This window comes from Cherax quadricarinatus, chromosome 55, assembly GCF_038502225.1.
Source record: "Cherax quadricarinatus isolate ZL_2023a chromosome 55, ASM3850222v1, whole genome shotgun sequence".
In the NCBI taxonomy this organism is placed as follows: Eukaryota; Metazoa; Arthropoda; class Malacostraca; order Decapoda; family Parastacidae; genus Cherax; species Cherax quadricarinatus.
In genome coordinates, this window is record NC_091346.1 from 12,058,835 (window position 1) to 12,074,767 (window position 15,933).

Genomic DNA, 15,933 nt, shown 5'->3' on the forward strand with positions numbered 1-15,933 from the left:
TGTCCAGTTTTGTTACAGTAATAACAGATAAAACTCTTAAAGGTATTTTTACCATTTGGTGTAGGACTGGTACTGTTTACTCGAGGATCTGAAACATCTGATTGTCTAAGTAAACTTTGAACTCCAGCTGACTTACCTTTTCCTTCTATTTTAGAGGGCACCTCAGCCTTCATTTGTCCCTGAAAATTCTTGTCCCACTTACCTTTATGACCATAGGACTTGGAATAAGGTTTAGAATGAGTGGGGAAATTTTCAGGAGCATGACTGTTTTTACTTACCAATTCCATGCGAGCCAAGAATCGGTCACCTAGATCCAGTGCTTCTGAAAGATTATCTGGGTTTTTGTCCTCCAAATATTCTCTGAGGTCAACAGGGATTGTATTGTACAATTCCTCATGAACCATTAGATCTACTAATTTGTTATAGTCTTTATTAACTCCTTTAGAACAAACCCATTTCTTAAAAAGGAACAGTTTCTCATTCCCAAACTCAGTTAAGGTCTGCCCATCCTGAAATTTTTGATTCCTGAACTTTTGTCTATATTTCTCAGGTATCATTTGGTATGCAAGCAATACTTCCTCTTTAATCTTATCATAATCAGAAAAATCTTGCCCCTCCAGAGTCTCTACTCTTTGGAATCCTTTACCTACAAGTTGTGTGCGAACTAGGGTAGCCCACTTCTGTTTGGGCCATCCTTGCTCCAAAGCAGTCTTCTCAAAAAAAGAAAAATACCTATCTGGGTCACTCTCTGTAAACTTAGGGACAAAATTTGCAGCTTTAGTTATGTTAAAGTACTGCTCAGGCTCTTGTTCTGAACCTCCTAACCTTTGACGTTCTTTCTCCTTAGCTTTCATTAATTTCATTTCAGCCTCTAGTACAGCTAATTTCAGTCTCATTCTCTCCATTTCCATATCACCTGGAGTAGGTGATTCCTCATCTTCACTATTAACAGGCATGTTTACTGATGAATTATTACCTTCTTCCCTGAAGCCTAAAAAATCTGAAGACTCATCTTCTGACATAGTTTTTATCTTTAAACACTTGCTTCCCTCTTACAATATCAGTGGACAAAGTTTTCCCACAGGCACATAAAATAACACAAATTGAATGTAAACTATGCACATAGCACTTACCAACCACAACAAAAATGTGTTACTTAACCTTTCTCCCACCTTAGGAGAAAAACAACCTGTAAACTAATATATGAAAACAACACTTCCACTGACCTCACCTTGGTAAATCTTCTACCAGAAACATGCAACTGTTATTACCCCATACCAGCACATATAGTTCAAAGAATGTTTTGAGTTATTTTAGCAGTCAAATAACTCTCCCGGTCAAGCTCCCATGTTACGTTGGTTGTCCCTTATTACTTTGATAGTAAGGTTCTCACTACATGTTCTAGTGTGGAGTAGCTTTTACTTAATGGCCTTATCTGTCTAGGGGTAATACTTACATCATGGCTGATCATCTTGAGTGTCTCTGATACCCTTTCACCAGCCCTCTTCACAGGTTATGTAAACTACTACTATAAAAATATAACTGTATTCTCAATAGATATGTACAGAATATACAATCACAGCCTCACATTTTCAAAACAGAAATCTACACACTCCATATCTGTTCTCCCACATGGTGTATCCCAACAACTTTTGTCCTCTCTTCTTGACATAACTCTGGGCTAACCAGTGTTTTGACACACTTTAGTCACCCTGGGTATGGTGGTCACAACTTAAATTATAAAAACTCACCCCTGGAGCACACATAATGCCCCAAAAGATAGAAGAAGGACCCAGAGATCCTGCCAGGTTGAAGGTCAGCCACAGAGAGAGCGAGTCAGTGAGAGGGAGAGAGAGAGAGAGGCTAAGCTCCTCCCACCAAAACAAAAGACTGTTGCCAAGCACAATTCTCCAGTTACCACAATTCTACCACACCTTAATTTTACTTTTACAAAAGGAAATACAACTTTATAAACTACTTATTTAAATTGTGTGTTTATGTGTCTATAGTATAACCTATTATATTGAGAAAAATAGGCTTGACCCAGCTGCCTCTCAGTCATAAGGTTGATCAGTCCTTCTGACATTTAGAGCAAAGTCCCCATCAATTCAATATAATTAGGTATTCCAGAGTAACTGTTACTTATAAATACATGTTGGGTCCTATAGCCCCATAACAGTATTAGACAATGCTCCTGGTCATCCTCACGACTTGGCAGAGCGACTTCCTGGGGACATGAGCTTCATTAAGGTCAAGTTTTTGCCTCCTAATACCACTCCTCTCCTGCAGCCCATGGACCAGCAGGCCATTTCAAACTTCAAAAAACTCTACACAAAAGTTATGTTTCAAAAGTGCTTTGAAGTGACCTCAGACACTCGAGTCACTCTAAGAGAGTTTTGGAAAGATCACTTTAGCATCCTCAGTTGTGTAAACTTTATAGGTAAGGCTTGGGAGGGAGTGACTGAGAGGACCTTGAACTCTGCTTGGAAGAAACTGTGGCCAGAATGTGTAGAAGAATGGGATTTTGAAGCTAACCCTGAAAAGCGTATGCAAGTTGTGGAATCCTTGTGGCATTGGGGAAGTCCTTGGGGTTGGAGGTTAGTGGGGAGGATGTGGAAGAGTTGGTGGAGGAGGACAATGAAGAACTAACCACTGAAGAACTGCAAGATCATCTTCAACAGCAAGAGGCCAGACTTGAGGAAACTGCTTCAGAGGAGGGAAGATAGAAATTGAGGAAGTTACCTACTTCCAAGATTAAGGAAATGTGTGCAAAGTGGGTTGAACTGCAAACCTTTGCAGATGAAAATCACCCTGACACAGCTACTGGAAGCCGTGTTGGCAACCTGTACAATGACAGTGTTATGGCCCATTTTAGGAAAGTCTTAAAGGAACGGGAGGTACAGAGCTCTATGGACAGATTTGTTGTGTGATAGAGGTCCAGTGACTCTGAAGCTGGTCCTAGTGGCATTAAAAGAAGAAGGGAAGTAACCCCCAGAAAAGGACTTGCTACCTCAAGTCCTAATGGAAGGGGATTCCCCTTCTAAACAATAACAACTTCCACACTCTTCCCTCCTCCCATCCCATCAATCATCACCAGATCTTCAATAAAGGTAAGTGTCATGTATTCTATTCTTAGTAGAGTAGTAATTGTGCATGTCTTCTTCAGTTTGTGTGTATTAAAATTAATATTTCATGTGGTAAAAATTTTTTTTTTCATACTTTGGAGTGTCAGGAACGGATTAATTTGATTTCCATTATTTCTTATGGGGAAAATTAATTCGCCTTACGATAATTTCGGCTTAGGATGAGCTCTCGGGAACGGATTAATATCGTAAGGCGGGGGTCCACTGCATACTCATAAATTCTAGCAGCTTCAAATCAAGCAGGAGAAAGCTGGTGAGAGAATGGGTCTGTGTGGTCAGTGTGCACCAAATAAAAAAAAATCCTGCAGCAAGCAGAGCATAATTAGAAAAAAAACTCCAACCATTTTTTTAATTAAAATGATGACTTTGTGGTCAATTTTCATATAGTATTTATGGTTGTATTCTCGTTGATTGGTTTTACTATGAAAAGAACCTTGAAATGGAGCTCAAAGCAGGGGAAATGTTTGATTTTTGCTGATGTTCAAAAGTAAACAAATGATGTCATTTTCCAATAAATGTTCAAGTAGCCATTCTAATATGCAGTCATGAATGGGTTGACATTATTTATACAATTATTACAATATTGCAATAGTCTGCATAATAGTAAATCTTCTATTTTTTGTTTGAATAAAAATTCAAAACAGAAAGAGTATCAGAGGGGCCTGGAGACATGACTGATGAACAAAGAAAATGTTATTTTAAAGCCAGGAATGTCTGCATTGTTCATTCTGGACCCTATTTTGAAATTGTCTTATTTTTTAATTTTCATAAAATTGTCCAAATTGCAAATTTCTGACCCCGTTATTGGGTAGTTAAAAATCAGTAAATGGGCAGTTTCTTGTATTCAATCGATAGAAAAAATGGAGTTCTAAAGAAATAGCTATGAGTTTGGTTGACTGGAACAATGGAATTAGCCCAAAACAGGGCTCAAAGTGGACGAAATCGCCATCAATTTTTCATTAAATTTCGTTCTTTTGGTGTCGTTACAATCAGGAAAAGATTCTCTATCATTTCACAAGAAATTTTTTTTTTTTTTTTTTTTTTGGAAGTTTTGCAACATCAGGAGACACCTCAGGATTTGGGGCTGCGACAGTCAAGGGGTTAATGCACCCAAGAGTGATTATTATTACGCGTCTGATATGGCCGATTTCTGAGTTGTTGGCTGAAATCCAGGATAGAATTTTGGTCAAAAAAGTGACTGAAATCTGATTTGGCCAATATCCACACCAACCAATATCCAGGGGTCCACTGTATATCAGTGGGTCACCCAGTAGTTAAAGAATTAGGTGGCAGAATTCAGTGAATTTTTAACACCATGAAATTAAGGAAGCAAGATTGCTGGGGATATTAACTATACATCTGTCATACAATAAATAAATAAATAAAAATATAAATAAAGTGAGAGAGTGAATGAATATGTGTGAGAATACAAGTGTTAAATTGTGTGTACATGAGAGTAGAATCATGACTATATGAGCACTGAATTGTGAGTACGTATATGAGTACTGAATCATGAATACATGATTTAGAATGGTGAATACATGAGCAGTGAATCAAAAGTACATGAGGGTCGAATTGTGAATATGTACATGAAAGTAGAATGGTGAATACAGAAGCACTGAATCATGAGTACATGAGTACAGTGGACCCCCACATAACGTTGGCATCGCATAGTGTTAAATCCGCATAGCGATACATTTTATCGCTAAAATTTTGCCTCGCATAGTGCTAAAAAATTCGCTCAACGGGATTCGTCCGAGACACGTTCATGCGGCCTGAGCCAGCCTCACTTCTTCTGCCAGTGGCACTGTTTACAAGCCAGCCTCCGCGGTAACATTCAAGCATACAATCGGAACATTTCGTATTATTACAGCCTTTTTATAGTGATTTCACCTGAAAAATAAGTGACCATGGGCCCCAAGAAAGCTTCTAGTGCCAACCCTACAGGAATAAGGGTGAGAATTACTATGGAGATGAAGAAAGAGATCATTGCTAAGTATGAAAGTGGAGTGCGTGTCTCCGAGCTGGCCAGGTTGTATAGTAAACCCCAATCAACCATCGCTTCTATTGTGTCCAAGAGAACGGCAATCAAGGGAGCTGTTCTTGCCAAAGGTTTAACTGTGCTTTCGAAACAGAGATCGCAAGTGATAGAAGATGTTGAGAGACTGTTATTGGTGTGGATAAACGAAAAACAGATAGCAGGCGATAGCATCTCTCAAGCGATCATAAGTGAAAAGGCTAGGAAGTTGCACGAGGATTTAATTAGAAAAATGCGTGCAACTAGTGGTGATGCAAGTGAATTTAAGGCAAGCAAAGGTTGGTTTGAGAGATTTAAGAGGCGTAGTGGCATACATAGTGTGATAAGACATGGTGAGGCTGCCAGTTCGGACCAAAAAGCAGCTGAAAAATATGTGCATGAATTCAAGGAGTACATAGACAATGAAGGACTGAAACCTGAACAAGTGTTTAATTGTGACGAAACAGGCTTGTTTTGGAAGAAAATGCCAAGCAGGACCTACATTACTCAGGAGGAAAAGGCACTCCCAGGACATAAGCCTATGAAAGACAGGCTTACTCTTCTCATGTGTGCCAATGCTAGTGGCGATTGCAAAGTGAAGCCTTTATTAGTGTATCACTCTGAAACTCCCAGACCGTTCAGGCAAAAGAATATCCTCAAGGCTAATTTGTGTGTGCTGTGGAGGGCAAACAATAAGGCATGGGTCACTAGGGACTTTTTCTATGACTGGTTACACCAAGCATTTGCCCCCACTGTGAAAAATTACCTAACTGGAAAGAAATTAGACCTTAAGTGCCTCCTGGTGTTAGACAATGCTCCTGGTCATCCTACAGACTTGGCAGAGCGACTTTGTGGGGACATGAGCTTCATTAAGGTGAAGTTTTTACCTCCTAATACCACTCCTCTCCTGCAGCCCATGGACCAGCAGGTTATTGCAAACTTAAAAAAACTGTACACAAAAGCTCTGTTGAAAGGTGCTTTGTAGTGACCTCAGAAACTCAATTGACTCGAAGAGAGTTTTGGAGAGAGCACTTTAATATCCTCAATTGTGTAAACCTTATAGGTAAGGCTTGGGAGGGAGTGACTAAGAGGACCTTGAACTCTGCTTGGAAGAAACTGTGGCCAGAATGTGTAGACCAAAGGGATTCTGAAGGATTTGAGGCTAACCCTGAGAATCCTATGCCAGTTGAGGAATCAATTGTGGCATTGGGAAAGTCCTTGGGGTTGGAGGTTAGTGGGGAGGATGTGGAAGAGTTGGTGGAGGACAATGAAGAACTAACCACTGATGAGCTGCTAGATCAACTTCAACAGCAAGAGGCCACACCTGAGGAATTGCTTCGGAGGAGGGGAGAGAGAAATTGAAGAAGTTGCCTACTTCAAAGATTAAGGAAATCTGTGCAAAGTGGCTTGAAGTGCAAACCTTCATGGATGAAAATCACCCTCAGACAGCTATTGCAAGCCGTGCTGGTGACTATTACACTGACACTGTTGTGAAACACTTTAGGAAAGTCATAAAGGAACGAGAGGTACAGGCCACTATGGACAGATATGTTGTGTGACAGAAGTCCAGCGACTCTGAAGCTGGTCCTAGTTGCATTAAAAGAAGGAAAGCAACCCCGGAAAAGGACTTGACACTTCAAGTCCTAATGGAAGGGGATTCCCCTTCTAAACACTAAAACCATCCAGTCTCCCCTCCTCCCATCCCATCAATCATCACCACATCTTCAATAAAGGTAAGTGTCATGTAACTGTGCATGTTTTCTTAAGTTTGTGTATTAAAATTAATATTTCATGTGGTAAAATTTTTTTTTTTTCATACTTTTGGGTGTCTTGCACGGATTAATTTGATTTCCATTATTTCTTATGGGGAAAATTAATTCGCATAACGATAATTTCGCATAACATTGAGCTCTCAGGAACGGATTAATAGCATTATGCGGGGGTCCACTGTACTGAATCGTGAATACATAATATAATACAGTGGACCCTCGGTTATCGTAATTAATCCATTTTAGAGAGTGACTAAAGCCGAATTTGATGACTTCCGAATTTATTTTCCCCATAAGAAATAATGTAAATCCAATTAATCCGTTCCAGACACCCAGAAGTATTAAAAAAAAAATTTTTTACATGAAATATACATTTACCCACACAGAAAACAATGAAACATGAAGAATAAAACAATAGCAACATGACACTTACCTTTATGAAAGACTCTTCTTAGTGTATTGAAGAGGGGAGGAGAGGAGAGGATGGAGAAATTACTGTTTGGAAGGGGAATCCCAATCAATAAAGACTTCAGGTACCAAGTCCTTTTCCTGGGTTACTTCCCTTCTTTGTTTTTTAATGTCACTAGAACCAGCTTGAGAGTCACTGGAACCCTGTCTGTTTCTGGCATATGTTAGGAATTGTGGCGGCAGCAGGGGTGTGTGTTTGGAGACAGGACAAAATAGTCCTTCAATATGACACGAATATCAATTCTATGGCTTATTTATCTAGCACAATTCATCTAATATGGTGGCTTATTTAGCAGTTGCAAGCACTAAAAAGAATGGAATAATAAGAAATGTATCATATGAACGCATGGGATCGTGCTCACTGGCTGATAAACAATGGCACACTAAGTGTCAGGCCGCTGTTGCTGTGCGGATGCGTTCGGGAAGAATGACTATTACTGAGCTCAATGACAATCACCGAGTCAATATTTTGACAAAAAAAAAAAGTTACAATTTCCGAATATTACGAAATTCGACGACTACAATATCTGGGGGTCCACTGTATAATAATATCATCTTTATTTACTGTAAGTACATGTAGTACATGGTATAAAGACCATAGCTGACATCAATGACATACTACTATATAGAAAGCCTTTTGTTATGTAGAGCATTTCAGGCAAATTAGGTCAGTTTTGTCCCAGGATGCGACCCACACCAGTCAACTAACACCCAGGTACCCATTTTAAACTGATTGTTGAACAGGGACAGGGACAGTGGGTGTCTTATGGAAACACGTTCCTAATGTTTTCCAGCCGTACCAGAGGAGATTCAAACCCCGGAACTCAGTGAGTGGGCTGAGTGTGCTAGCGATCAAGCTACGGGACACCGACATGATAGTAGAATGATGAATACTTGAGCAGTGTATTGTGAATACATGATAGTAGAATGGAGAATACATGAGCACTGAATCATAAATATGAGACTAGAATCACAAAAACATGAGTGCTGAATCAAGTATATAAGCATTAAAGATTTGTCGATATTTATAACCCAGGGAAAGTTAGTCACCCAGGATAAGCCAACAGTCAGTGAGTCGTGGAGGATTGTCTGTCTTATTTCCATTGTGGTCCTTTAATCTTGTCCCCCCAGGATGCCACCCACACCAGTCACCTAACACCCAGTTACCTACTTAATGCCTACCTACTTAATGCTGGGGTGCCACGAGTACACTGAGAGAAACACTGTAAGCATCAGGGGTCCAAGAGTGCTCAACAGCCTCCCAGCATACTTAAGGGGGATTACCAAAAGACCCCTGGCTGTCTTCAAGAAGACACTGGACAGGTGCCGAATGTCAGTACCTGACCAGCTGGGCTGTGGTTCATACGTCAGTTTAAGTGTGGCCAACAGTGACAGCCTGGTTGATCAGGCCCTGATCCACCACGAGGCCTGGTCTCAAATTGCACCACGGGGGCGTTGACCCTCGAAACCCTCTCCAGGTATACTCCAGGTATGCTAAGTGTAGTGACAACAGGTGTAAGGTGACTAACATTCAGGTACCTACTTACTGCTAGGTGAACAGGGATAACAGGTGTAAGGTGACTAACATTCAGGTACCTACTTACTGCTAGGTGAACAGTGACAGCAGGTGTCAGGAAACATACCCAACGTTTCCACCCGCACCGGGTATCGAACCAAGGACACTCAGTTGTGAGTTCAGTCTTGCCAATCGAGCCTTGAATCATCTATACGTATATTGTTAATTATTTCTCAGATCTAATACAAGATATGTGTCTTTACTTAGTATTGAAGGACCTACCTAGGTACCTGTGTGGGTGCATAAAGTCTGACAGCAGAGACACAACACACTCGCACCAGCGCCATCTTGTGTTATTGTTATTGTTGACACAATATAAAGGACACCAAAACTTACGCCTTATTCAGCTCTGGCTCCTCAGAGACGGGGGGAAATATATTGGCCATATATGTGTGGAAATTGTCAAAGAAATGAGTTTTCTCCAGGAAGGAGAAACGGAATAATAAGTTTCCAGTTTGGTCAAGTGGATTCCCTTACCCAGACCCTGTAGAGTCAGACGCTCACACAGCCCCAACCTAAATGAACACCAACAGGTTTTTCCAAGGCCTAGAAAGAGTTGATTTACGGCGGCACAGCAGCAGCCAAATACCACCTCCAGAGAATCAGGAGATTATCTGGAGGTGTTCAACATACCTCCATAATAATAATAATAATAATAATAATAATAATAATAATAATAATAATAATAATAATAATAATAATAATAATAATAATAATATCTTTAAAGGACCCCAATGGAAATAAGTTACTCTGTCTGACTTTTTTGGGTTATCCTAGGTTCTCTACACATGTGTCCCCTCAAGGAAGGTTCCTTGATGTTGGTGAGGGGCTCTTGATTTAGGGAATTGGATCTGTGCTCCAGTTCCCCGAATTAAGCCTGAATGCCTTCCACATCCCCCCCCCCAGGCGCTGTATAATCCTCCGGGTTTAGCGCTTCCCCTTTGATTATAATAATAATAATCTACACATATGCTGCTATGTATGATAATTCTATGTAACTGTATTTGTGTATACCTGAATAAACTTACTTACCTACTGTGAAGGCTTACTCAGCCCTGTATTATTATTAAAATCAAGGTTAGTTTAATATGTTTATTATGCACCCCATACCCATCCTGTGGGCGGTAGTCAAAAGATTACAGAGGTACATAATTGGTCCAGGGACTGGACTCCAAAGTTTTGATAGCTGAGCAAGTTACAAAGGTAATGAACTAGATCTGGTCATAATCATGACCAAGTTACAAAGGTAATGAGCTCCAGGTAGAGCTGGTCACACTCATGAATAATTGCAAAGGTAATGAATCATAAACACATTAATCATGAGAATTTACAAAGGTAATGAGCTCCAGGTAGAGCTGGTCAAAATCATGACAAGTTTCAAAGGTAATGAATGATAAACACGTTATCACATGATTACAATCATAGACAAATTACAGAGTAATGAGCAGTTGACAAACATAGCAGGGAATTCATCCATTGCCCCAACAACAGATGTTGCTAGGTGCCTGTCTCTCCTCAGCAGACAGCCATTGCAAACAGCAGCAAGTTGCCCCGGGATCTGCTGCTTGCACGAGCACCATCGACCCTCATCAAGAGGTCCAAGAAGCCAGTGGCTCCGTTAGCAGCCCGATGGAGAGCTGTCCTAGGGACATGGCAACGTCCTGGTGGACGCCAAGTTGACTGAAGATCCCAGGCCCTCGTGTGCACGGATGTTGAAGCTTGAGGAACTGAGTACACACTGCCTGTGGCACACCTGACAGCTGCCTCGCGGTCGAACTCCACGATGCTGTCCCTGTAGTGGAAGTTCCTGTGAGCCCGGCACTCCCTGCAGTGCCATCGCTGACATCGTGGGTTAGGGGAGAAGTACCCTCTAGAGATGGGGTGGCGCTGGGAGTTGGGTGGGTGAGGCGGGGGAGACGGGCAGGGGCGAGGCGTTATGAGAGGGTCACTGTTTACTACACACGCCCTCCCCCTCCCCCCCAGCGGAGAGGGGGGGAGGCGCTGACTGGTCCTGACTCGACAACACCAAACCTTCTGCACAACACTTCAACTATTTACGCTGAAATGATGCACTGGGAAGTCCGTTCGCTGCTCTGGTATCTTCTCAAAGCATTCACACTGAGTTCTGTTAAGTAGGGACCTGGTCAGCCTCTTTGACCAGGAGCTATCCTTGAAAATCCCGCAGCTAGCCCGCTACACAACCTGCCACGTCGGCCATGTTGGCCGCTAAACCCGGAGGATTATACAGCGCCTGGGGGGGATGTGGAAGGCATTCAAATTCAAATTCAAATTCAAAGTTTATTCTCTATAAAGATTACAATGTTGAATTTACAGAATTTGGTTGTTGTGTGGTTTACATGTAGTTAAATAATGATTACAGAGTGTACCACTAGAACACCTAGCATGGCTAGGCATTTCGGGCAGACTTAGTCTAATTTTTTATTTTAAAATTTTACAAATTATGAGGTAAGTTGGTATTATGGCTAAGTGACTAAATACTAGTTTGTGAGTTTAGCAATGTGAATGCTTTTGTTTTGGCACAGTACATAGTTTCAGTATTGGAGTGTCATAGGATTCATTATTTTAATTAAGATTGAGATTAATATTTCTGTTTATGGTCAAATGGGTGAGTGAGTGTAAGTGTGAACCACCAGGTGGTATTCGTGTAGTTAGTTGACGGGGTGTATCAGGGAGATAAGATGTTTTCTAATGGTAGTTTTGAAGGTGATGAATGTGTCTGCAGTTCTAGAGTTCTCAGGTAGGGTGTTCCAGATTTTAGGGCCTTTGACATACATTGAATTTTTGTAAAGGTTTAGTCGGACACGGGGAATGTCGTAGAGATGTTTGTGTCTGGTGTTATGCCTGTGGGTTCTGTCACAACTATCAAGAAAGCGTTTTAGGTCAAGGTTGATATTGGAGTTTAAGGTCCTGTAGATTTAGATTGCACAGTAGTAAGTGTGGATGTACTGAACAGGGAGTAAGTTTAGATCTATGAAGAGTGGGGGGGGGGTGTTGTCAGGGATGGGATTTAGTGATTATTCTTACTGCAGCTTTTTTTTGGGTTATTATTGGCTTTAGGTGTGTTGCTGCAGTTGATCCCCAAGCACAAATAGCATAGGTGAGGTATGGATATATAAGTGAATGGTATAGTGTGATAAGGGCAGTTTGCGGCACGTAGTATCGTATCTTGGAGAGGATCCCAGCTGTTTTGGATACTTTTTTGGTTATGTGTTGGATATGGGAGCTGAAATTCAGGTTGTTGTCAAGGTATAGGCCTAGGAATTTGCCCTCATTATGTCTGGTAATTAGGGTGTTGTCGATCTTAATGTTAATTTGTGCATCTTCAGGCTTAATTCAGGGAACTGGAGCACAGATCCAATTCCCTAAATCAAGAGCCCCTCACCAACATCAAGGAACCTTCCTTGAGGGGACTCAGCCCTGTAACAACTTCAGTCAGTATTACTAAGGCTGGCTCCTCCTCAGGAAAATTAATGCATAGAAAAAGAACAAAAACTGACAAACATAAACACTTTATTATTTAAGAAATATAAAATATAAAACACTTAAATATGAAATATTGATCCTACCTTAAAGAAAATGAAAAATGAAAAATATAAATGATATCTGAATTCAACGCTAATATATAGAGAACTTGTGTGTCTGGTGTTGGTGACACTGCGTGTGGTTGAAATCGTAGCCGTTGCTGATGATGGGGGGGGGGGGGTCGCAGGTGTTGGTGACAACCCACTGGCTCGTTCTTGTGGCCATAAATAATCTCTCCCGATGACAGAAAATCAGGTTTTGTACCGCTGCAATGATGAGGGGTTACGTCCTGATTCTTCATACATATGCACAGGCAAGTAAATACAACAGGGGACGTCTCCAGGACGTTAGTCCATCTTCAATTCTATTCGTTGATTGGCAGGTGACCCTCTCTGTCATCCAAGCTGGAAAGACAGGTTACCCACTGCTTAAGAAATCACTCTCCATGATAAGTACAATATCTAAAAGACGTGGTGATCATTACAACATTCAACTTAGAGCAAGACTGAAAGGACTAAGTTTATTATTGGTCAAAAGTGAAGCTTTCAACCAATAAATCCACTAGAATACAAGGCAGGCATGTACTTACAGTAGTACTGGGAGCTCTGAGTCTAGTGATTACTGTTTGGACAGGAGCCCCACACGTCACCTTTTGGGGGGGGGGGAGAAGGAGGGGGAAGGGATAGTGGGAGCTAGACTGACCCTACCTTAACAAGCAGCTGGCAATCAAACTATCACTTTCGGGGAGGGGGAAAAAGGTGGGGGATAGCGGGAGCTGGACTTGCCCTACCTTAACAAGTAGCCGGCAATGAAACTATTGTTACTATATTGCTACTCCTATTTATTGAACTTTTCCCTCACACCTACTTGCTTACTTACTACAAGTACATGTACAAGGTATACAGACCATAGCTGACATCAATGACAAATTTGTGGAAAATTACATTTACCTGGATGAATCTCATTACATACATGCAAGTAAATGGTAACAAAGATAATAATTATTTATCAAAGTTACAGAGACAAGTAAGAATTTTTAGAACACCTATACACAAATAACCTGCACATAGAAGAGAGGAGCTTACGACGACGTTTCGGTCCAACTTGGACCATTTACAAAGTCACACTAACCAGAAGTGGAGCAGGACGGCTATACATAGGCAGGAAGAGGTAGTGCTGGTGGTAGTAGTAGTAGTAGGTCGCAAAAATGTCCTCTTTCGATACCTACCATCTATTTCTCCACAAGTTGCTCTAGACCTATATTAATTGATGGCCTCCACTCCAAACCAACAGATACAGATACTAATGCCGGAAAAAAATCCCCCCCCAGTACCAACAATACCACCAGTCCGATGACATTCTTCTTTGCAAATATACAGGGTCTAAAGCAAGCAACAAACAACAAAATACCTTTCATCCGTGGACTGCTTGCAGAGGCAAAGGCAATGTTCGCGGCTTTCACTGAGACCCACATAAAGGATCACTTGGATAACGAAATATGGATCCCAGGTTACAACCTATACAGATGTGACAGAGTGAACAGGCAAAAGGGGGGGGGTTGGCCTGTACATTGCAGCGTCACTTGTTTGCACAGAACTGCTTAATGCCTCAAATGATGTAGTGGAAGTTTTAGCAGTAAAGATCGAGAACCAAAACCTACTCATTGTGGTAGTCTACAAGCCTCCAGATGCAACATCCCCGCAATTCCAGGAACTGCTGTTAAAAATTGACCACTGTCTGGAAAATCTTCCAGCTCCTGCACCAAACATCTTGCTCCTGGGGGATTTCAACTTAAGGCACCTAAAATGGAGGAATATAGCAAATAATATTGTTGCAGAAATAACACCAGGAGGCAGCTCTCATGAAAACTCACACTCACACGAGCTTTTAAATCTCTGCACAAAATTCAATTTAAACCAGCAAATAATAGAGCCTACAAGACTGGAGAATACACTAGACCTCATCTTCACTAACAATGATGATCTGATAAGAAATGTCACCATATCAAAAACAATATACTCAGATCACAACATAATTGAGGTTCAGACATGTATGCGCGGAGCCCCAGACCGACATAATGAAATTAGTCACGAGGGAGCATTCACCAAATTCAACTTCAATAACAAAAACAAAGTGGGACCAAGTAAACCAAGTCCTAACCGATATAAGCTGGGAAGATATACTAAGATATACTTATGCCTAGAACAGATTAATTCGGTGGCACTCGATGTATGCACAAGGCTTATTCCTCTAAGAAAAAGGAGGAGTAGATGTAAAATAGAAAGAGACAGGCGCTCCCTTTACAGGCGACGGAAAAGAATAACAGAGCGGCTAAAAGAGGTCAATATCTGAAATGCATAGGGAGACACTGGTCAGAGAAATAGCAAACATCGAACTTAAGCTAAAGGAATCTTATAGGAGTCAGGAATCGCGGGAAGAACTAAAAGCCATAAATGAAATCGAAAGAAACCCAAAGTATTTCTTCTCCTATGCCAAATCAAAGTCGAGAACAACGTCCAGTATTGGGCCCTTAGTTAAGCAAGATGGGTCCTACACAGATGACAGCAAGGAAATGAGTGAGCTACTAAAGTCCCAATATGACTCAATTTTTTAGCAAGCCACTAACCAGACTGAGAGTCGAAGATCAAAATGAATTTTTTATGAGAGAGCCTCAGAATTTGGTTAACACAAGCCTATCTGATGTTATCCTGACGCCAAATGACTTCGAACAGGCGATAAATGACATGCCCATGCACTCTGCCCCAGGGCCAGACTCATGGAACTCCGTGTTCATCAAGAACTGCAAGAAGCCCTTATCACGAGCCTTTACCATCCTATGGAGAGGGAGCATGGACACGGGGGTCGTCCCACAGTTACTAAAAACAACAGACATAGCCCCACTCCACAAAGGGGGCAGTAAAGCAACAGCAAAGAACTACAGACCGATAGCACTAACATCCCATACCATAAAAATCTTTGAAAGGGTCCTAAGAAGCAAGATCACCACCCATCTAGAAACCCATCAGTTACACAACCCAGGGCAACATGGGTTTACAACAGGTCGCTCCTGTCTGTCTCAACTATTGGATCACTACGACAAGGTCCTTGATGCACTAGAATACAAAAAGAATGCAGATGTAATATATGCAGACTTTGCAAAAGCCTTCGACAAGTGTGACCATGGCGTAATAGCGCACGAAATGCGTGCTAAAGGAATAACAGGAAAAGTCGGTCGATGGATCTATAATTTCCTCACTAACAGAACACAGAGAATAGTAGTCAACAGAGTAAAATCCGAGGCAGCCACGGTGAAAAGCTCTGTTCCACAAGGCACAGTACTCGCTCCCATCTTGTTCCTCATCCTCATATCCGACATAGACAAGGATGTCAGCCACAGCACCGTGTCTTCCTTTGCAG

The 15,933-nt window shown here is 41.4% G+C and overlaps 1 protein-coding gene across 11 annotated transcripts in view; it reads right to left on the reverse strand.

Moving 5' to 3' along the window:
• The window catches only part of LOC128699014 (transcription factor A, mitochondrial), a 168,295-nt gene extending 158,987 nt beyond the window's left edge, over positions 1 to 9,308 (reverse strand). For 8 of the 11 annotated variants that reach the window (XR_011393530.1, XR_011393532.1, XR_011393529.1 and 5 more), the window contains exon 1: positions 9,196 to 9,266. Coding sequence is in view for 5 of the 11 variants with exons in the window: in XM_070096817.1 (XP_069952918.1) it covers positions 9,196 to 9,260 (65 nt within the window). In the remaining 6 variants the exon portion in view is untranslated. Of the gene's footprint in view, positions 1 to 9,195 lie in introns of all 11 variants that reach the window. The other 3 variants (XM_070096819.1, XM_070096821.1, XM_070096822.1) reach the window with 3 other exon arrangements.
• Between the last annotated feature and the right edge of the window lie 6,625 nt (positions 9,309 to 15,933).